The sequence below is a fragment of the Scyliorhinus canicula genome, chromosome 8 (assembly GCF_902713615.1).
Source record: "Scyliorhinus canicula chromosome 8, sScyCan1.1, whole genome shotgun sequence".
In the NCBI taxonomy this organism is placed as follows: Eukaryota; Metazoa; Chordata; class Chondrichthyes; order Carcharhiniformes; family Scyliorhinidae; genus Scyliorhinus; species Scyliorhinus canicula.
In genome coordinates this window covers 72,438,121-72,460,227 of record NC_052153.1, presented here as the reverse complement: position 1 = coordinate 72,460,227, position 22,107 = coordinate 72,438,121, and the positions used below count along the sequence as shown (strand labels likewise).

General features: G+C 44.4%; 1 protein-coding gene across 3 annotated transcripts in view; it reads right to left on the bottom strand.

The window, feature by feature from the left end:
* Window positions 1-22,107, bottom strand: part of ror2 (receptor tyrosine kinase-like orphan receptor 2) — a 323,434-nt gene that overhangs the window by 4,870 nt on the left and 296,457 nt on the right. For 2 of the 3 annotated variants that reach the window (XM_038804721.1, XM_038804723.1), the window contains 2 exons: window positions 19,664-19,981; window positions 15,921-16,175 (listed from right to left, as the gene is read on the bottom strand). In XM_038804721.1, the coding sequence (XP_038660649.1) occupies window positions 15,921-16,175; window positions 19,664-19,981 (573 nt within the window). The remainder of the gene's footprint in view (window positions 1-15,920; window positions 16,176-19,663; window positions 19,982-22,107) is intronic. The other variant, XM_038804722.1, reaches the window with a different exon arrangement.

Genomic DNA, 22,107 nt, shown 5'->3' with positions numbered 1-22,107 from the left:
GTTGGGGAAGTGACTTGTAACTTTAAGAACTCTTGAGAGAGCCAGGTTATCACACAGCGAAACTGTAGAGAAACAATTACTGTGATGTTTACTCAACTTTAAGATATCTACCTCTCTGTGTCTGCTTTCACCCAATTCTTCCATTCAGATTATCAGAATTTATTAACAAAACATTTTTGTCTTGCAAAATGATGGAAATAAATAAAAAGAAGTTAACTCCATAATTTTCAGGAAACTTCACTGATGGTAGTGTAACAGTGGGCAAGTCACATGTTACAGTAGCTGCCAACACCAATTTAGTGGCTATGTGAAGTCAGAATACAAAATAATTTTCTAACAAAAATACAAGTTGAGGAGTAAGAGAAGAGAAATAAATTATATTCATAGAATTATTGAATGGTTACAGCACAGAAGGAGGCCATTTAGCTCATTTGGTCTGTGTTGGTTTTCTGAAGGAGCAATTCACCTAGTGGAACTCCATCTTCCTCCAACAGCCCTTAAATTCAACCTCTTCAGATAATAATCAAATTCCCTCAACTGGCACAATTGAACCTACCTCCACCAGAGCCTAGATCAGTGCTTTCCAGATTCTAACCACTTGCTGCATAAAAACGTTTTTGCAATTGTTTGATTTCCTAATTACCTTAAATCTGTTCCCTCAGGTTCTTGACCCTTCTACCAATGGGGACAGATTCCCTCCATCTATTCTGTCGAGACCCCATGAATTTGAATACCTCTATCAACTCTCCTCTCAATCTTCTCTTCACTAAAAAGAAAAAGCCCAACTTCTCCAATCTATGCAATGAAGTTCCTTCTCCCTGTAACCATTCTCAAGTATCTTTTCTGCACTCCTTCTAATGACTTCACATCCTGAAGTGTGGTGCCCAGAACTAGATGCAATGCTCCAGTTGAGGCTGAGTTTTATTCAAGTTTAATATAACCTCCTTGCTTTTGTACGGAAAACCCCTATTAATAAATCATACCGCATACCAGACTTTAAAAAAATTAATCTAGAGTACCCAATTTGTTTTTTTTCCAATTAAGGGGCAATTTAGCCTATCCTGCACATCTTTGAGTTGTGGGGGTGAGACCCACGCAGACAAGGAGAGAATGTGCAAACTCCACACGGACACTGACCCGGGGTCAGGATCGAACCCGGGTCCTTGGCGCCGTGAGGCACAGACTTTTTTAACTGCTCTGTCCTGCCATCTTCACGAGTAGGCTTCAATTAAGTTACTGTGAAAAACCCCTAGTCACCACATTCTGGGGAGGCTGGTATGGGAATCGAACCGTGCTGCTGGCCTGCTTGGTCTGCTTTAAAAGCCAGTGATTTAGCCCAGTGAGCTAAACCAGCCCCTCCATTCATTTAGAATTTTTTTGTTTGTAAGTATTATTATTCATCAAATTTTCAACAATTTTCCAATACGAAAACAACCTGAACAAAAAAGCCCAGGCCCCCACTCCCCCCAACAAAAGTCAACAGTAACCAACTCCCAAGAGCGCATGATGAACAAACCCCACCAATTTGAGAACCCCACTCGCTCCTCTCAGCGTGAACTTCACCTTCTCCAGAGTTAAGAACTCCAGCAGGTTCCCCCACAACGCTGAGGCACCGGATGGAGAAGCTGACCTCCACCCCAACAAGACCAGCCTACGAGCATTCAGCGAGGCAAAGGCTAAAACATCTGCCCCGCTCCTGCCTGCAGCTCTGGCCAGTTTGACACCTCAAAAATGGCTTTGAGGGGATCGGGCTCCACATCCACTTGTGACATCCCCGAGATGGTGCTGAACACCATCCTCCAAAACCTTTTCAATTTCGGGCAGGACCAAAACATATGAACATGGTTCGCGGGCCGCTCCCACATCGCTCACAGATATACTCCACCCTCTTGAACAGCCGGCTCATCCTTGATTTTGTAGGATGTGCTCGGTACACCAACTTCAGCTGTACCAGCCCCAACCTCGCACACACAGTCGAGGCATTCACCTTCCGCAGCACCTCATACCACAATCCCTCCTCCAATGCCACCTCCAGCTCTTCCTCCCACTTTGCCGCAACCCCTTCCATGAACACCCCATCCTCCTCTAAAGCCCTCCTGTAAATCGCTGAGACCACCCCCCTCTTCAGCCTCCCACTGACAACACTGCCTCCAATGGTGAGGATGGAACACAATCGGGAAGGTCGGAACAACAAGTCCTGTCCCTGCATATACCTAAAACTTCCACCCATCACCAACCCAAACCTCTCGCCCAACTCCTCCAGATTCGTAAATCACCCTCCCAGGAACATATGCTTCATTTTCTTAATCCCCCTCTCTTCCCATCCCCGAAACCTCGCATCCGTCTCAAACCCATGATTCCCCCTAATCGGCATCCCCCTGCCCCAACACCCAGCCTAAAGTGCTACCTAAACTGCCTCCAAATTTTCAACATGTCCACCATCACCGGACTCAGCGTATACTTCCCTAGGGCCATTGGGAGTGGCGTCGTTGTCAATGCCCGCAATCCCGACTCACTGCAAGAGCCAGATTCCATCTTCACCCACAGAGCCCCCCCCCCCCCCCCCCCCCCCCCCTCCCTGCTCCAGCCCTGCACCTTCTCTGCATTTGCCGCCCAATACAGCAAATTTGGGAGGCCTAACCCACGCTCCTGCTGTCCCCTCTGCAGTATCACCTTCCTAATCCTGGCCATCTTCCCCCCCTTTCCCCAAAACAAATGAGGAGGGCAAGCTGTCCACACCCCTTGAAAATGCCTTAGGTAAAAAGACTGAAACAGAAATAGGAATCGCGGTTAAACATTCAGCTTTGCTGCCTATACCGGACCCGCTAACAACAAAGGGAGATTGTCCCACCTCAGCAAGCCCACCTTCACCATCCCCATCAAGCTAGTGAAATTAAACTTCCGATGCCCTGCCCAATCTAGGGCAACCTGCACCCCAAAATAAGTCTAAGGAAGATTGGAAAATTATGGCCAGTACCTCTACAATTTCCACTCTCACTTCCCTGGGATACCTTGGATGAATCTCACCTAATCCTGGTGTTTTAGCAACTTTAAGCCTTTCAGGTGTCTGAACTATCTCCTCTTTAAATAACTATTAAATTAATAGTTTAATTTGAGCCATTTCTATTCATCAATCATTCATCAACATTACTCCAAATTTACTCTTTAGGGAACTTCACTAAATTATTTCATTAACTGCTCGGTTAGATATCAGATAGCTTCCAGATTTTTGTTTCAATTAAATAAGGGTTTGTATCTTATGCCTAGTTTTACAGACATATTAGCTTGGTCATCTGAACAATTTCAGCAAATAAATGTTTGCATTTAAACATTATTTAAGCCACTTTCACTGCTCATTTGCCACACTGTTTATCTGACATCAAGCCATGGGTGAACCAAACCTTTGTTCAGCTGACCATTGAGAAAACCAAAGGCATCTCATTTAGAGTTTGACAAAAGCTCCATCTCCTTATCCTCACCAGCATCTCCATTCTGTTCCTGAGCAGATGATGAAAAGTTTTGGTGTGGTTCCAAACTTGTTACCACCGCCCCATACTTTGAAACATTGCCTCTTTCTACCCTTGACTTACTCATTTTCAGTGAAATTCAACTTCATTTCCTTTTAATTACCTTGATGCAACTTTACGAACACCCTGGTTTCTCAACTCCCCTGCTCCTCCCTAAGCAAACTCCATCTTATCCGACATTTCATTACTTGCCTCCTTTCCTACCTTGACACCCGCTTGCTAATCACCTCTAACCTTTCAATCTCCACCTGCTGCCCTTCTTCCAAAGCACAAAATTCAAAATCTTTATCCGAATTTACAAGTCCTTCCATGGCCTCTCTCCATCCCATCTCTCCAGCTCTGTATCCAAGCCCACACTCCCCAGTTATCAGGCTGTGGATTCTCTTTCTCCCCATTTCTGTGCTTCACATTTGATGACATACCTTTTTTAAAAAAATCTTTTTATTGCCATTTTCAAAATTACATATATTGCCATTTGTTTTCATTTATTGTAGTCACAAAGGTTTCTTCTTAGGTTTCTCCATTTAGAGTCTGTTGCCGTCTGGCTCAGCATAAAATCCCCTCCCCACACACACACTTCCAGCTCCCCTCTCTCTGACACACCCTTCTCTTCCCCACTTTTTCACTGCTGCTCCCCATTCTTTCTTATTGGGTTTTGCTACCTCTCCTTGCTCCCTCTCCCCTGTCCTCCCTTGCTTTCCTCTTTCTATCTTGCCCTGGCTATTCCCCCCGGCTACTGGCTTTTTATTTATTTATTTGTTGGCCACAAACAGGTCTTGGAACATTCGGATGAATGACTCCCATGTTTTGTGGAAGCCCTCTTCCGACCCACTGATGGTGAATTTGATTTTCTCCACTTGGAGAAATTCCGAGAGGTCGGACAGCCAGTCTTCAGCTTTTGGTGGTGCTGCTGATTGCCTGCCGTAGAATCCTGCTCGGTTGGCAATCAGGGAGGCAAAGGCAAGGGCGTCCGCCCTCTCCCCATGAAGAGATCTGGCTGGTCTGATACCCTGAAGACCGGTGGCTGCCTGCTTTCTCAACTGGTGCGCCAACCTCCGTGGGCCCACCGCCCCCACCTTCCCCATGAAGTGACCGTATTCCTTCACCATGTTCGAGGTCTTCCCCGTCCTGGGGTTCGATCTGTCTGTCCATGGGTCCTGTAAACAGTTAAAGGCCCTTAAAACAGCTCACGCTAGTGTGGTGACCCTCCTCCCGGGAGTTACTGTCATCCCACCCAATCTCTGTCGTTTCTGTCTGCTCCTTTCCCATCTTTCCCTACACATGTTCCTCCGCCTTCCCTCTGCTGTTGCCCTTGTCTGCATGTATAGGGCCACCCTCTTACGCCTGCAGCAGTCACTCGGGTGGCGGCTCATAGTTCGTCAGTCGGGTTGTGTTGGGGGGTGGGGTGGAGGAGGGGAGAGGTTCTTTTCTTCCCTCCCCCACCCCCTCTTGTTGGTTTTCTACCACGCAGCCGTTCATTGCCTGGGCACTTCCCCGCCTCTCCTGTTTTCGCTGCCCCAGCCCACACTCAGCGACAAACTTATCTGCTTCAGCCGGAGCCGTACAAAAATGTTCTTTGCCCTGGTATGTGACCCAGAGCTTGGCTGGGTACAACATTCCGAAGCGTACACTGCTCTTGTGTCCTTCCAAAATGCACTTCCTGGACTGCCTGGCCCAGTGCAGGATTGTTTATCGTCCTGGTATCGATGTCCTTTAAGCTCTGATGTCCCTTGGTTGTTCCCCAGCCTTGGGTTTCGGTCGCAGCGACCGGTGACCCCTGTCGATTTCTAGTGGGTTAGGGAAGGTCACCCTTCCCATCAGGTTCCCCAGCATTTGGGCCACGTAGTTTGTGGGGTCTTTGCCTTAGCACTGGGCTAAATAGCTGGCAAAGCAGACCAAGGCAGGCCAGCAGCACAGTTCAATTCCCGTACCAGCCTCCCCGAACAGGTGCCGGAATGTGGCGACTAGGGGCTTTACACAGGAACTTCATGTGAAGCCTACTTCAGACAATAAGCGATTTTCATTTCATTTCATTTTCTGGTAGGCCCACGATCTACAGGTTCTGTCTCTTTGACCGATTTTCCTGGTCCTCAACCTTCCCACTCAGGTTACCCTGCGTCGGGACCAGTCTCTCCACCTTATTTTCCAGTGCCACGATCCGGTCATTTTGGTCAGTTGCGGCTCTTTCAAGGTCTTTGATGGTGGCTTCCTGGGCCTCCAGTTTTTTTTCGGTCCTGCTGAGAGCAATCTGTATCTGCACCAAAGTTTCAGCAGACACATCTTTCATCGCGGCCTGTATGTCCCCGTTTTGATTTCCTGATGGTGATCTTTCATTGCCTCGGAGAAGGATGCTGCTGTCCAGCTCTCCCCCCCGGTTGAGGGAGAGTTTTGTACTGTGTCTTGTCTTACAATTCTTTAGTCTCTCACCCAATAGTCCTTTTTTCTTCTTCCCAGGCACTCTTCTAATTGTCTTCTTATGCCAAGTTCTGAACTTTTCAAAATATTTCAATTGTTACACTTAGTTATTTTTGATTGTAGTGGTGAGCCTCCACGTGCATGCTACCCCCTCTGAGCTCAGGCCCCACCCCCATTTGGTGACATACATGTAACATACTATTGCAGCAGTCTTCTTCAACTTCTGCATCATGCTCCAATCTTTAAAGAGCTTTCTGACCTGGTGTTATGGTTAGTTCTTCAAAATATCCTGCTCAGCCTGTTCTCTCATTCTCAAAGCACTTTGGTTCGTTATATTAAAATAAAAGGCACTATACAAATGAAGGAAGTCCTTGCTTTAAGGTCATCCTGCACAATGTCATTTCATGCTAACATCACTCTCTAATTAGAACCCAGCATTCGCATTGCATTGCTCCCATTTTACATTAACATCGCTGTGCACCTGGACATTCCCACGCAAAGCCCATGTTGAGCCTGTGAGAGCTAGGTCCTGGGCAAGGTTTGGGACAGGCAATCTTGGGAAGGGATTATGAGCCTCAACAGACTTTTTTGCACCATGGTATGTTTTCCAGGAACCAATTAATGTGAAGGGATGACTTTCTTTGCAAGTTGTTGGAATGCCTTACTTCCTTTCTTTAACTCTGTTGTGGTGCCCTCCAGTGGTGAATTCAATATTGCAGCAGGCTGTGTTTGCTGCCAACATGGTCCATGTGTTCACTCCGTAACATCATTGGGAGAGACTGAGTAGAAGCTAGTTTCTGAGACCTGTTTATATTCAGATTTCTTCTCTGTATGATTGCAATTCTCTGTTCATTTAATTTGTCATGCCACATCAATTTATAATGGTATTTACAATTTAAAATAGCCACTGACATAAACCAAATTTGGAAAGATAAAATCCATCAATGCTTTTCTACGCATGTGCACATGCACAGCTGGAATTCCAACATGCAGAAGGAGCAGTTCGTGCCATCGAGTCTGCACCGACCCTCTGAAAGAGCACCCTCCCCTGCCCTATCACCGTAGCCCCATAACCCCACTTAACCCGCACATCTGTGGACACTCGGGGCAATTTAGCGTGGGCAATTTAGCGTGGCCAATCCATCTAACTTGCACATCTTTGGATTATAGGAGGAAACTGCAGTACCCGAAGAAAACCCACGAAAACGTGGGGAGAAAGTGCAAACTCCACACAGTCGGCAGAGTCCAGAATTGAACCCGGGTCCCTGGCACTCTAAGGCAGCAGTGCTAACCACTGTGCCACTGTCCAGCCCCTATCAGCAGCTATTTTTGTGGCTACCTTGCATTGGCAGGAGACACAGTGATTGTGGCACTAATTAGGATTAAATAAACCACTCTCTTTTTGAATTATCCAGTTTCAGTCTTTTTCTCTCACATTATCACGGAATGATACAGAAAAGGGCCATTTGGTCCACTGTGCTTGCTTTTTGATAGGGGGGATTCAATTAGTCTCATTTTCCTGCAGTGCAGCATGGTAGCGCAGTGGGTTAGCCCTGTTGCCTCATGGCGCCAAGGTCCCAGGTTCGATCCCGGCTCTGGGTCACTTCCGTGTGGAGTTTGCACATTCTCCCCGTGTTTGTGTGGGTTTCGACCCTACAACCCAAAGATATGCAGGGTAGGTGGATTGGCCACGCTAAATTGCCCTTTAATTGGAAAAAATGAATTGGGCACTCTAAATTTATTAAGGGAAAAATTGAATTGGGAAATCTAGATTTATAAAAAAAAAAGTGTTATTTTCCTGCTCTTTCCCGATAACCCTGTAATGTTCTTCCTTTCTCAAGTATTTGTCCAATTCCTGAAGGAAAGTCAATGCTGAATCTACTTTCACCACCCTTTCAGGCAATGTATTCTATAACAATCAATAGTGTTCAATTTATTTTTCCCTTTGTGGTCTGTGGTTCTTTTGACAATCACCTTAAATCTGTGTCATCTGATATCCACCCTTTACCACCAGAAAGAGTTTCCCTTTATTTGTTCCCGATTTGGAACACTTATCAAATCTCCCCTTAACACTCTCTGCTCTAAGGGGAACAAAGCTAGTTTCTCAGGGCTCTTCATGTGACTAGAGTCTTTCATCCCTGCCACCATTCCAATAAATCTCCTCTGCGCCTTCTAAGTTTTTGATATGCTTCCCAAAGTCTGTAGCCCAGAACTCAACATAATGGGAAACCTGCGGGTGGGGGTTCGCTGCCGGCGGGAACAGAGGGCGGAATTTTTCGCTCCCGGGAAAAATTGGGAAGGCCGTCGTGAACTCGGCCGAGTTTCATGACGGCCTCTGAGGCCGCTCCTCTCACCGTATTCACCCCCACCCGGGGGGCTAGGAGCGGCACTCCGTTATTCTCGGCTGCCGGGCCTTGACGCTTGCGTCAAGGCGGCGCCTATGTGATGTCAGCCGCGCATGCGCAGGTTGGCTGGCTACAACCCGCGCATGCGCGGCTTACGTCACGACGGCTGACGGCTCAAACCCGCGCATGCGCGGTGGCCGTCTTCCCCTCCGCTGCCCCGCAAGACGTGGCGGCTTGATCTTGCGGGGCGGCGGAGGGGAACGAGTGGGTCGCTTTGAGACGCTGGCCCGACGGTCGGTGGGCACCGATCGCGGGCCTGTCCCCTCCCGAACACGGCCGTAGTGCTCACTCCCCTCTCCACCCCCCACAAGCATCAAACGTGCCTTTGGCGCCCATGTTCACGACAGCAGCGACCAGGTGTGGTTGCCACCGTCGTGAAACGGTCACGAACGGCAGGCCGCTTGGCCCATCCTGGCCGGAGAATCGCCGGTAGCCGTGAAAAACGGCGAGCGGCGATTCTTCTGAGCGGGGGGTGGGAGAATTGCGGGGGGAGCCGGGGGGGCGTGAAATGAGTCGCCTGGCCCTCTCGCGATTCTCCCACCCGGCGTGGGGAGTGGAGAATCGCGCCAGGAGAATCCCAATGGGCGGAGAATTTTATTTATTTATTTTTAGAATTTATTTACAAAATGTGGACTTTGCTGGCTAGGCCAGCATTTATTGCCCACCTCTAGTTGCCCTTAAGGTGGTAGTGAGTTGCCTTCTTGAACCACTGCAGTCCTTGAGATGTAGGTACACCCACTGTGCTGTTAGGGAGGGAGTTCCAGGATGTTGCCCCAGTGACAGTGAAGGAGCGGCGATATATTTCCAAGTCAGGGTGGTGAGCGACTTGGGGGGGGGGGAACTTCTTGGTGGCGGGGTTCCCAGGTATCTGCTGCTCTTGTCCTTCATAATGGTAGCGGTTGTGGGTTTGGAAGGTGTTGTCTAAGGAACATTGGTGAGTTACGGCAGTGCATCTTGTCGATGCAAGAATTCTTTGCACTATTGCCATTTCCTCCATGAGCCTTGCTTTTTTTAAATGTTTCACCCTTATGCTCATCCCTTTGCCAAATGTGTTTATGTCCTATTCAAAACATTAGTCATCCTCCCTGATCCTAACTCTGTTGATAACAAACCCATCCATCTTGAACAGCTCCTTTCTGCCCCAGAATTGGTTCCAATGTCTCAGGAATCTGTAACCCTCCTTCTTGCATCATTTCTCCAGCCATGTGTTAGTCGTATCCTATACTCACTAGCTCATGGCACTGGAGTAATCTAAATATTACTACCTTTAAGGTTCCACTTCAACTTCACCCTGAGCTCCTTAAACTCTGCTTGCAGAACCTCAACCTTTTTCCTGGTTCCCACGTGGAACAAGACTTTGGTGCTCTATTTATACTCTTTTGAGCTTTTTGCGATGCTCTCATGATTTTCAAAATAATCTGATTTGGTTTCAAACTCACATGTAAAGTTGGGATATTTATACTGTGAGCATCAACAGATTGGCTGTGTGCAAGCAAAACTCTTGATGTATTTTACAGGCCACTTCTTTTGCCGTACTAAATTCTGCGAGCATGTTCGTTTTGAAGTGGGCTGTTCCCAGCACGACCTTCTCATTGGTGACTAATTCCTGGACCCATCACTGAGGTTGCAAAGTTGCTCACCAAAGCTTCCTAAATTTACTGGTCCATCAGATTCAAAATGGAATGCAGAACATGGAGTGGGTGAGTATTTTAGTTGAAGTAAATCTGGGAGAGTTAAGGCAGAGCACATTGGAGATACCAATAGCTACTCTTGCTCTTGGAGAGACAAGGTGCATAGTTTAATACCCTCCCCAAGGTAAATTTGGAGCTTGGTGGAAGAGGGGGGAGGGAATCTAATTTAATCAGATTAAAGGGTGTGGGTGGGGATGTCACTACCTTCCTGCCCTTGATACCAATTGAGACTCTTAAGTGGGCAATTAGTTAGCAATTTTGGAAATCTAAGTGTACAACATCTTCTGATGCTCCTTTAGCCACCCTACTAGTTAGATCATCATGAAACTCTAATAAATTTGTCAAACACATTGATTTCCCTTTCAAAAAACCATGCTAACTTTAATCACACGATGACTCTCTAAGTCAAGGATTCTTTAACACTAGACTCCACACTTTCCCAATGATTGGTGTCAGGCTAACTGACCTATAGTTTTGAGTTTTCTCCCTCCCTTCTTGAATAGTGGTGTCACATTTGCTTACTTCTAATTATGTGGGACCATTCCAGAATATAAGGAATTTTGGAAAATCATAGCCAGAGCATCCACCATCTCTGTAGACCATCAGGTCCTGGGGTAATTGTCAAATCAGAGTTGTTATCTTTGTCTCATACTTTTTCCCCGCTGATATCAAATTCCTTAATTTTCTCACTTTTTAGCACCTAAGTAACCCTCTATTTCTGGTGTGCAACATTTGTATTCTACTGTGAAGCCAGACAAAATATATTTGTTCAATGTCTCTGCTATTTCCTCACTCCCCATAATAGTTCCTCCTGTCTCTGCTTCTAAGAGACCAACGTTTACTTTAGCTACTCTCTTCCTTTTTTACATGCACAGAGGATGAATACAGCACATCTTCTGTTCATGATTTACTATGATTGGTGCAGAATTAAGTATTGTGGTAATATAATCAGGGTCTAGTTTTAAGGCCGATTAGAACATAGAACATACAGTGCAGAAGGAGGCCATTTAGCCCATCGAGTCTGCACCGACCCACTTAAGCCCTCACTTCCACCCTATCCCTGTAACCCAATAACCCCTCCTAGCCTTTTTGGTGACTAAGGGCAATTTATCATGGCCAATCCACTTAACCGGCACGTCTTTGGACTCTGGGAGGAAACCGGAGCACCCAAAGGAAATCCACGCAGACACGGGGAGAACGTGCAGACTCCGGACAGACAGTGACCCAGCGGGGAATCAAACCTGGGACCCTGGCGCTGTGAAGCCACAGTACTATCCACTTGTGCTACCGTGCTGCCCCTATAAATTAAATTGGATTAAATTGGATATCCTAAATTAAAGAATTGGGCACTTTAAATTAAAATCACAGTCCGCTCCAGCAAGAAGCCTGCAGAATATCCGACTTGAAACCAAATATACAGAACTCAGACAGGCTCCTGGGGCATAGAACATAGAACATTACAGCGCAGTACAGGCCCTTTGGCCCTCGATGTTGCCCCGTCCTGTGAAACCCTTCTAAAGTCCCTCTACACTATTCCTTTATCGTCCATATGCCTATCCAATTACCATTTGAATGCGTTTAGTGTTGGAGAGTCCACTATTGTTACAGGCAGGGCATTCCACGCCCTACCTACCTCTGACATCTGTCCTATATCTATCTCCCCTCAATTTAAAGCTATGTCCCCTCATGCTGGACATCACCATCCGAGGAAAAAGGCTCTCAATGTCCACCCTATCTAATCCTCTGATCATCTTGTATGCCTCAATTAAGTCACCTCTTAACCTTCTTCTCTCTAACGAAAACAGCCTCAAGTCCTTCAGCCTTTCCTCATAAGATCTTCCCTCCATACCAGGCAACATCCTTGTAAATCTCCTCTGTACCCTTTCCAATGCTTCAACATCCTTCCTATAATGTGGCGACCAGAACTGCATGCAATACTCCAAATGCGGCCGCACCAGAGTTTTGCACAACTGCAAGATGACCTCATGGCTCCAAAACTCAATTCCTCTACCAATAAAAGCTAATACACCGTACGCCTTCTTAACAACCCTCTCAACCTGGGTGGCAACTTTCAGGGATCTATGGACATGGACACCTCGATCTCTCTGCTCGTCCACACTACCAAGAATCTTACCATTAGCCCATTACTCTGTCTTCCTGTTATTCCTTCCAAAATGAATCACCTCACACTTTTCTGCATTAAACTTTTCTGCATTTGCCACCTGTCAGCCCAGCTCTGCAGCTTATCTATGTCCCTCTGTAACATCCTTCTGCACTGTCCACAACTCCACCGACTTTAGTGTCATCTGCAAATTTACTCACCCATCCTTCTACGCCCTCCTCCGGGTCATTTATAAAAATGACAAACAGCAGCGGCCCCAAAACAGATCCTTGTGGTACACCACTAGTAACTGGACACCAGTCAGAACATTTCCCATCTTCTATCAGCTAGCCAATTTCTGATCCAAACTGCTAAATCACCCTGAATCCCATGCCTCCGTACTTCCTACAATAGCCTACCATGGGAACCTTATCAAACGCTTTACTGAAATCCATATACACCACATCAACTGCTTTACCCTCATCCACCTGTTTGGTCACCTTCTCGAAGAACTCAGCGAGGTTTGTGAGGCACGACCTACCCTTCACAAAACCATGTTGACTATCTCTAATCAAATTATTCCTTTCCAGATGATTATACATCCTATCTCTTATAAACCTTTCCAAGACTTTTCCCACAACAAAAGTAAGGCTCACTGGCCTATAGTTACTGTGGTTATCTCTACTCCTCTTCTTGAACAAGGGGACAACATTTACGTCTTCTGGCACTATTCCTGTAGACAAAGATGACTTAAAGATCAAAGCCAAAGGCTCAGCAATCTCCTCCCTAGCTTTCCAGAGAATCCTAGGATAAATCCTATCCGGCCCAGGGGACTTAACTATTTTCACACTTTCCAGAATAGCTAACAGCTCCTCCTTATGAACCTCAAGCCCTTCTAGTCTAGTAGCCTGTATCTCAGTATTCTCCTCAACAATTTTGTCTTTTGCCTGTGTGAATACAGATGAGAAATACTCATTTAGCACCTCTCCTATCTCCTCGGACTCCACGCACAACTTCCCACTACTGTCCTTGACTGGCCCTTCTCTTACGTTAGTCATTCTTTTATTCCTGACATATCTCTAGAAAGCTTTAGGGTTATCCTTGATCCTACCTGCCAAAGACTTCTCATGTCCTCGCCTGGCTCTTCTTAGCTCTCTCTTTAGAGCCTTCCTAGCTAACTTGTAACTCTCAAGCGCCCTAACTGAACCATCACGTCTCATCTTTACATAAGCCTCCTTCTTCTGTCTGAAGCAGCCCCTGATAACCATCAAGTAATTATCGCTCCTACTTAAGATGCATTGGCCTATTGTCCACAGTTCCTGATAACCCATCAAGCGATCATTGCTCCTCCTAGGGCAGGCTCAGTTGCCCTGTCAACAGGTCATCAACTAGACCTCGTCTCCCGAGACTCCATTGGCAGAAGGCCATGGGAGGCGGGTGATGACAGAGGGATAAAAATAGGCATTCCCGACAACTAGGAAGCGAAAACTCAAAGCGAAGGCTCAAGACGGGAGGCACCAAGAGCAGACCGGACCAGGAAGGAAGCAAGGAAAAACAGCCAGCGAGAATCACCTTTACAAAGAGGAACCAGAGGGACTCAGGGATAAGATCTACAGCACACCAAACCACCTTTGCGGGTAGTATAGTCGAATCCTGGGTGTTTCTTGTATATAGAGGGTAATTTATAGTTTAACTATATTTAATAAAGTGTGTTGCATTATATCTTTGTCCGTACTTTGTTCTCCTCATAAATAAAGACACCTGGGGAAACTTTGATTAAGGTGCTGGTTGAAGTATCTGAATTGGACATATACAACAGGACAGATTCAATACTAAAGAAACTGTTAAATCTAGGTTTCAATTCATTTAATCAAAATTCTCACTCTTCCAATCTTTGTCTCTTGCCAACCTCCAATCACAATGGTGAGCAAGCAACCTGCTAGCGCTGCTCTCAGCTCGTTGTCAGGATATGGATACAAAACAGCTCAGGGTGATTTCCCCTTTCATTTCATTAACCCGGAGAGGGTAAAAACAACAAAACTCCACTTGGTAACTTCACCAAGTACAGTGCTGAACCCCGCAGAGCAATATTAGCACTGAGAAATGGAAAGTATTTCCAATTTCAAGGACCCAGATTTTGCATTAAGCAATCCTAGGTCAAGAATATCAAGAAGATATAGATGCAAAATAAGACTCCCTCCACTCAGCCCAGGCCTCAGAGTATCAATGCATGAGCTTCTTCCATTCCCCTTCACTAATCTTTCTTGTAACTTCCCTGAATGAGATTATCAATGATATCCAAATAAGGAGTAGTTCTGCAATATGGGCAGCACAGTAGCATTGTGGATAGCACAATTGCTTCACAGCTCCAGGCTCCCAGGTTCAATTCCGGCTTGGGTCAATGTGCGGAGTCTGCACATCCACCCCGTGTGTGCGTGGGTTTCCTCCGGGTGCTCCGGTTTCCTCCCACAGTCCAAAGATGTGCAGGTTAGGTGGATTGGCCATGATAAATTGCCCTTAGTGTCCAAAATTGCCCTTAGTGTTGGGTGGGGTTACTGGGTTATGGGGATAGGGTGGAGGTGTTGACCTTGGGTAGGGTGCTCTTTCCAAGAGCCGATACAGACTTGATGGGCCGAATGGCCTCCTTCTGCACTGTAAATTCGATGAAATATGTCCTTACCTTACTTTAATCCCATCACCCAGGTTGGCGGTCAAACCAAATATCAGTATTAAGAAGGGTAGTGTGCTAAACCAGTCCAACACCTTGTCCCTGATGAATGGATAATTTGTCTTTCATTTATATTGGACGGGATTCTCCATTTCTGAGACTAAGTGTTGAAGCCAACGGAGAATCCGTGGACTTTTACGACAGAACAACTGGTGCTGCACCTGGACCAATTCCGTTACCGTTGAGGGGCTAGAACCGGTGCCACGTGGAATGTACTCGATTCCACTTAAAATTGGTACGGGATTCGCCGGATCCGTGATCGACACTCGGGAGGCTGACAAGCTGCAGCCACACATACACATTACACGCCCTACACACGTTTATCCCTGCCAAAAGGATGACACTGGTTGTGCTGGAGCACACCCATACAGCTGATGCGTCATCTCGTGGAACACCTATAGGACCTGTGGAACCAGGTTCAAAGTGGGCAATTAGCGGTATGATCAGCTGCAAAGCTGCCTTGCCGGCTGCGGCAATGGTGTTCCGTGTCCGTCCACCCTGACCCCACAGCCTACCTCTTGGCCACCCTCCACTACTCCCCTCAGCCCTTGCAGAAGCCCCCTCACCGGCCAGCTGCACAACTGTCAGCAACCTAAGGTGATGTTGGACACTTTCCGTACTCCCTCTCTCTCCCTCAGCAGCCGCCACGCCGGTTTCACAATTTTTAAAAGCACAAGTGAACCACGCCGTCGGGAACTCAGCCCATCGGAGGCGGAGAATCACGGAGCCCTGGAGAGTACGTTCATGATAAGAAAACGGTGTCTACTATACGTGCGGAGTGAAATGCATTGACGCAATTTTCGAGGTGGCGTCAATTCGTTGCCTGCCGCGATTTTGGCGTCGGAAACTATTCTCCGCCAAATCACATTTCCTGATTTTGCCACTGGCTAACGGAGAATCCCGCTCCATGTTTATGTTCAAAATACATGCAATTAATTGCAGGTGAGTTCACTACTACAATGCAAAATGTTTAATATACAGTACCACATCATCAAAACACCAACATATTATGGCACAGGTAATGTTATCATGAAACAAGCTGCTTAAGCTTACGGCAGGCAGGAATATCACAGAGTTCAAGACGAGCTTCGCTCTGTGTGTAGCACCATGGTCCATCCATTTGTCCACCTGGATTGCGACAATAAGCGTGACCACCTCCAAGTTCTGGATACTCCAAACTGCTGAACTGATGAGCGTGGGGATATTGGGAATTCCACAACTGACACTTGTATCCTGATTTTGTCATACTAACGGTTCCTCTGTAATCAGCTCCACTGCCATTGTAGCATTTATGATCTGTATGGCCAACTTAAACAAAGATACACTTAGCATATAGGGCACACTAGACCGAATAAAGTACATACAATTCAAATCTCAGATCCTTAATCCTGTTTATTCCTGCAATTAATGTTGTTTATTCTGTTATACATTCTTCAATCACACCTAACCTTTACTCTTGCTTTGCTTCAGTACCAATTTAATTCTCTCTCATGGTTAATCCAGAAATAAAACCTACATGATTATTGAGGGTAAAAAGTCTCAATGTTAAGTTTCAAATATTGCTGGTTCCATAGAGTGTTTTATTGTAACAAGATATCCAATAATGTATTTTGAAATATAATCAACCCAAATATGGAAATTTGACTGATGAGTTTTGCTACATGTGCAAAATATGAAGATGAAAGTTTGCCTCAGCTCTTATTGCTCTGGCTTAAATCTATTTGTTCATTTCCTGCTATTTATCAAAATCATGTAATCACGATTTAATAGAAAATATAAGTTTCAAAAGCAATTTATTAAAAACATGAATGTCACAAGAACATTGCAATTTATAAAGTAAACTAGCCTTAGAAGTGTCCTTTTTAATCTGATGGCTAGTTATAAAATCAAAAATATGGAACCAGAAGGATTCTTCCTATGATATAAAATGAAACGAGTGTAAAATGCTACATATATGCTGTCTAATTTGGGTGGTACTGGTTTCACCCACAGGGCATTGACAGTGCTGTGTAATGATTCTTTTTAACCGCTTGCCAGCAGTCTGGTTGTTGTTCAATGATTTGGTTTTGAAGAGTGTACCAATGAATATTTTCACTGATCAGTTAAATGAAACCATGCTGCGCAGCCAACCAGGAGATAGATAGGGAGCTTGTCAATTATAACAGACTTCTGTAAAGAGTTGCACCTCCCCACAATTGAGATTTGGAATCTTGTGATGCTCAAAAATACTTTAAATTATTGTAGCCACACCATCATCTATAACGTTATCCTGCTCCATGTAACAGTTACTAGAAAGTCTAATTCCCAAGTCCCACTCTCACCCGGCTGTGAATTGGGTCAGGAAAGGGTGACTTCTGCAAGGACATTTAGCACTCATCATCATCGGAGTTGTAAATGTGACTTTCATATATATCTTTTTTTCATATTCAAAAGTGGAACCAATGAAAAAAATTCATATTAGGGAGGAATATTGGGTTCACATTTCAAATATATTCCTGAAATGATGTTCATGACAGTAAAATTAAAGCAAGACAGTCATTGATTTTTTTCAATTATTATTTCAGTTCTCATTATTTTATCTCGTTTTTATTTATAAACTACAGCTCCCCAAACCCTTGAGTGCATTAATCTTTGCATAATGTTCTTAATTTTCAATAACACACCCAGGCAAATGAATAGCAAACTGCGAATTCTGTTAAATACTGCACCATTGTATGCCAGTTAATTAATCAATATTATTACAAAATTCCGTATAAATATAAATTCCCCAAACTAAGAGCTTTTTTTGTATTTCAAATTGAGAATAAAACATACTTTCTTCAGTCTTTCAGGCTACTGGCTTTAATTTAAAACATAAACCTATTTTTAAAATGCCTCCATTAGCATATAAAAATAATTATATTTCATGATCATTTATAAATCACTTAGATGAAGGAATAGTCATATATAAGTATGCTGACAACACCAAGTTAGATGACAGAGTAAATACTTTAAATGGGAGCAGAAAGTTGCCTGGCAATTTTGATAGACAAGACGATAAGGCAAACTGTGGCATGTAGAAATGTGAGATCATCTATTTTGAACCCAAGAATGTTAGATCAAAATATTTTTAATATGGCGAGAAGCTGTGGAGAGAGATAGAGATTTAGGATTCCCAGTACAGAAATCAGCAATTGCTAGTGGCCAGATTCAAATAATAATTTGAAAGGCCAACAGGAGGTTGACAATTAAAGGGGTGCAAGTTATGTTGCAGTCACTTAAAGCTCTAGTTATATGGTATTTAGAGTACTTAGTTTTCAATTCAGGGTGCCACACCTTGAGGACAGGTTTTAGACAATAATGTTTTAACTTCAGTATAGAACATTTAGGGGTGATATGATTGAGGTGTTTAAGGTGATGGAGAGAAAGAATTTCTTCTGGTATGGAAGTTCAGAACATGGACACATCATTTAGCATGTCGTTCATGGGTAATGCCAGGAAACATTTTTTCACATAATGGTGATGGAAATCTGGAACATTCGCACAAAAAGCTGTTGAGGCTGGTCGAACTGAAAACTTATGAAAAGAAATCGATAGATTTTTGTCAGGCAAGTGTGTTAAAGGTTATGGCACAAAGGCTGTTAGATGCCGTGAAAATAAAGATCGGTCAATATCTAATTGAATGGAGGAACAGACTCGGAACTGAATGGTTTGTAGCTGTTGTGTTCCTATATCCAGCAGCTTGCAGTCAAATTCATGCATCATATTTCCAAAAATATATCACCATAGTTCAGGGGTGGGCAAACTTTTCCGTGCAAGGGCCGCATTCAGAAATTCACAATTCACAAAGGGCCGCATAGTATATTAAGTAAAATAATTACTTCACCCGGTTATGATTCTGGGCGCCTCATATAGAACATAGAACAGTACAGCACAGAACAGGCCCTTCGGCCCTCGACGTTGTGCCAAGCAATGATCACCCTACTCAAGTCAACGTATCCACCCTATGCCAGTAAGTAATCCAACAGCCCCCCACCCATTAACCTTTAAAAAAAAATTAAAAAAAAAAAAAATTTTGTTTTTTTAGAAAATTTTTTTTTTTTTTTTTTAACGACTTGGTGGGCCGCAGAAATACCTTTGGCGGGCCGCATGCGGCCCGCGGGCCGTAGTTTGCCCACCCCTGCCATAGTTGTTTCACAAAGAACCAGAATGTCCAAAAACTGAATGACCTTAACGACCACATTCATTTAAAAAAAATCAATCTTTCAGACCTTGTGTGTGTGAATCACAATTGTACTCTGAACTATCAAATCTAGTTAATTCTATGGATTGTTTAAGACCAATTAAAAATTGTGCCCTTAAAAGGACAGAGAAAGAAGTGCTTTCTGGCTTCTTGGGTCAATGCATTGTTATTAAAGGGTACAATGTTTTCCTACTTGGACTGTTGATATGGTCTAAATATAGTCAACCTTAAAGTAATTGACCAGTTACGCGCTTCAGCAGAAAACAAAAAGCATTAGTGGAAGTGGGTGGGGGGACGGAGATGGAGGTTGATGGTAGAGCTGTCAGGGAATTTTGTTCCCCTGGCAGGCCACAAAGTTTTGTTTACTGACATTTGGAAACACCTTATTATATCCCACAGTCTGTGGGTGGCCTAAACCTGTGATTTTCACTTCAGGTCCATCAGTGCGAGTGTTTAAATGGGTCTAAACATTTTAATTACCTGAAGGACAATATTTCCATCAGAGAACAACAGGAGAATGGGATCAATGATTGATGGGATTAGTTAAAACAAACTAAATCTTTTTCATACTTACATCTGTTAATCCTATCCACAGGAATTCCAATTCTCATGCAGCTTGCTGCCTCTGGGCTTTCCGGCAGTGGCAGATCCTCACAGTTTGGCAACTGAAGCTGCATAAGAATGAGCGGGTTCGACCTTGCAATTATGTATTCTGTTCTACACAGATCATTTTCCAAAACTTCACACTCATCCCGGCATAATTCCCGTGGTTTGGGATTACGGGAATTATCATCATCGCAAAGAGGGAACACAAAGTGACAGAAAGATGGAATGGCAAACTGTGAACACTGATCCGAGAGATGGGTGGAAGTACCAATCATAGTAAACGCAGCTGAAATGAGAAACACAATATTTGATTTATAAACTGGTGCTATATGAAACCGATAATTATCAAACACATTATTATAATAAGCCACTTGTCCCAGTTTTGTATGCTACATGTTTTGTTTGATTAAAAATCAACTTAAATTTAGCTAGAACAAATAATTCATGTACAGCGTGTTAATCTTCAGGTTGGAGTTAACAATTTTAATGAAACATTGAAGCATTATTGAAGAAAATGTGTGGAATTTGTTTCTTTAAATGTGGAGTATTTCAAGTAAAGCATAACGCACACATTTAGACAGGATTTTATTTTTAGATGATTCAACAAAATTACTGTTTAGCAATAGGCTCCACCCAATGGCATCCACAGTTCAAACAAAAATAGTTGCTTTCAAATCAAACACAAACTGGCTGAATGTCACCATTTATTCACGAAATTGTGCTATTTTGTAAATGTTACAAAATTTGATAACTTTAACACTGGTGATCTGAAATTGTAGTGAGTCAGCTTTATATAAACCAAATTTGGTTTCCATCCTGGTGTAAAGTATAAAAATATCTGGTTACACATATAATTCTTATGCTTTTAGGTTTTAAAAAGTAGAGCAGCAGTTCCTTGTGAAAGTTGAATACTCTTTCAATTAAGTACAGGAGTACTGCAATACCAGGCAGAATGTCCATTTTGGTTCCCATCTTCAAATCAAGATGAAACTTCCAAGGGAACTTTATTTTAACTAATTGCCTGTCAAGCCACAAGAACAGATAGTACCAGAATCAGCAGAGGCACCTCATTTGTCAAAATGCAAAGGAGCACTGAAGTTTCATTTATACTTGTTGGAGAATGAGGCAATGCATGGTATGTGCATACTATGCCCTATACCAATTCTAAGGAAAGGTATTGCAGAAAAATACAACACCGATGCCCAAGAAAGTCATGCTCAACAACTTATTTGTTCTCTGAAATGGTGCAAATAATATTAGGTGAATTGGATATTCTGAGTTCTCTGTGTACCCGAACAGGCGCCGGAATGTGGCAACTAGGGGCTTTTCACAGTAACTTCATTGCAGTGTTAATGTAAGCCTACTTGTGACAATAAAGATTATTAAATTCCATACATTTTGCTGTAATTCTAGGGTTATTATTTGATTGCCACAAGCAACTCAAATATATGCAGGGCAGGAACTGTTTCACTCTACCACATGGTGTCTCTATAATACAGGAAGTAAAAGCACAATTATGTGGTCAGATTTGGCACAGTGACCATTTGTGCTTGGTTGCAAGCTTGAAAATCCTACATTTTTGTATGTTTCAAATACAGGAAATTGCATGGTTCAAGTAAACAACACCATTGCAAATCTACTTAAGCAAAATTAATCTGAAAATTCTGGGTCTGAAAATACTCAGCCGGTCAGGAAGCATCTATGGAGAGACAAACAAGAGTTAACAGGCAAAACTCGCCGTTTAGGAAACCAGGTGAATTTTGCATTCCCATTGTGAGTGCTATTTGTGGAGCAATTCAGGACATGCTAATAAGCCAGTACTCTGCTGGTGTGAATTCCAAGCAATCCTGGCCTATCAGGTGTTCTAATCGATGGGGCCGGAGTTAGCGCCAAAACGCCTGGCAGTTGGAGTTGTTTTTACTCGACTTACACCACACTCACTGCAGGCACCACGATGGCTCAGAGAAGATTGGAGATCTGGAGGTGTGGCTGTCACTAGTGAGTCCTCTGCCCTGAGAACCCAGGAGGGTTCCAAAGGCTGCGGGTTTGGGTGGGGTGAACTCTGCTGATCCCCCGCGTCCTCTGCAATGGGGCAGCGCCTCCGAGGACGCCAACACCTGGTGGGCTCCTGATTGAGCTTGCCCCATTATGATACAGCTAGGGTATGAAGTTGTCTAGAGGGGTGGCCTGGATGGGCTCCCAGATGACCAGAGGCCTTCTGAGCATCGGACACAGGCAGCACTCAGCAGTGTGAGCAGCCAGGTGCCTGTAAGTAGCATCAAAGGGATGCATTTAAAAAACAGACTGCAGCAATGGCGGTCTGAGCCAGTCCACCCTGATCCTGAGGGGGACACACCAAGTCCACAGATGTGGCAGCAGGTCACTACCCGGTATCAACCCTGGCCTCAGCAG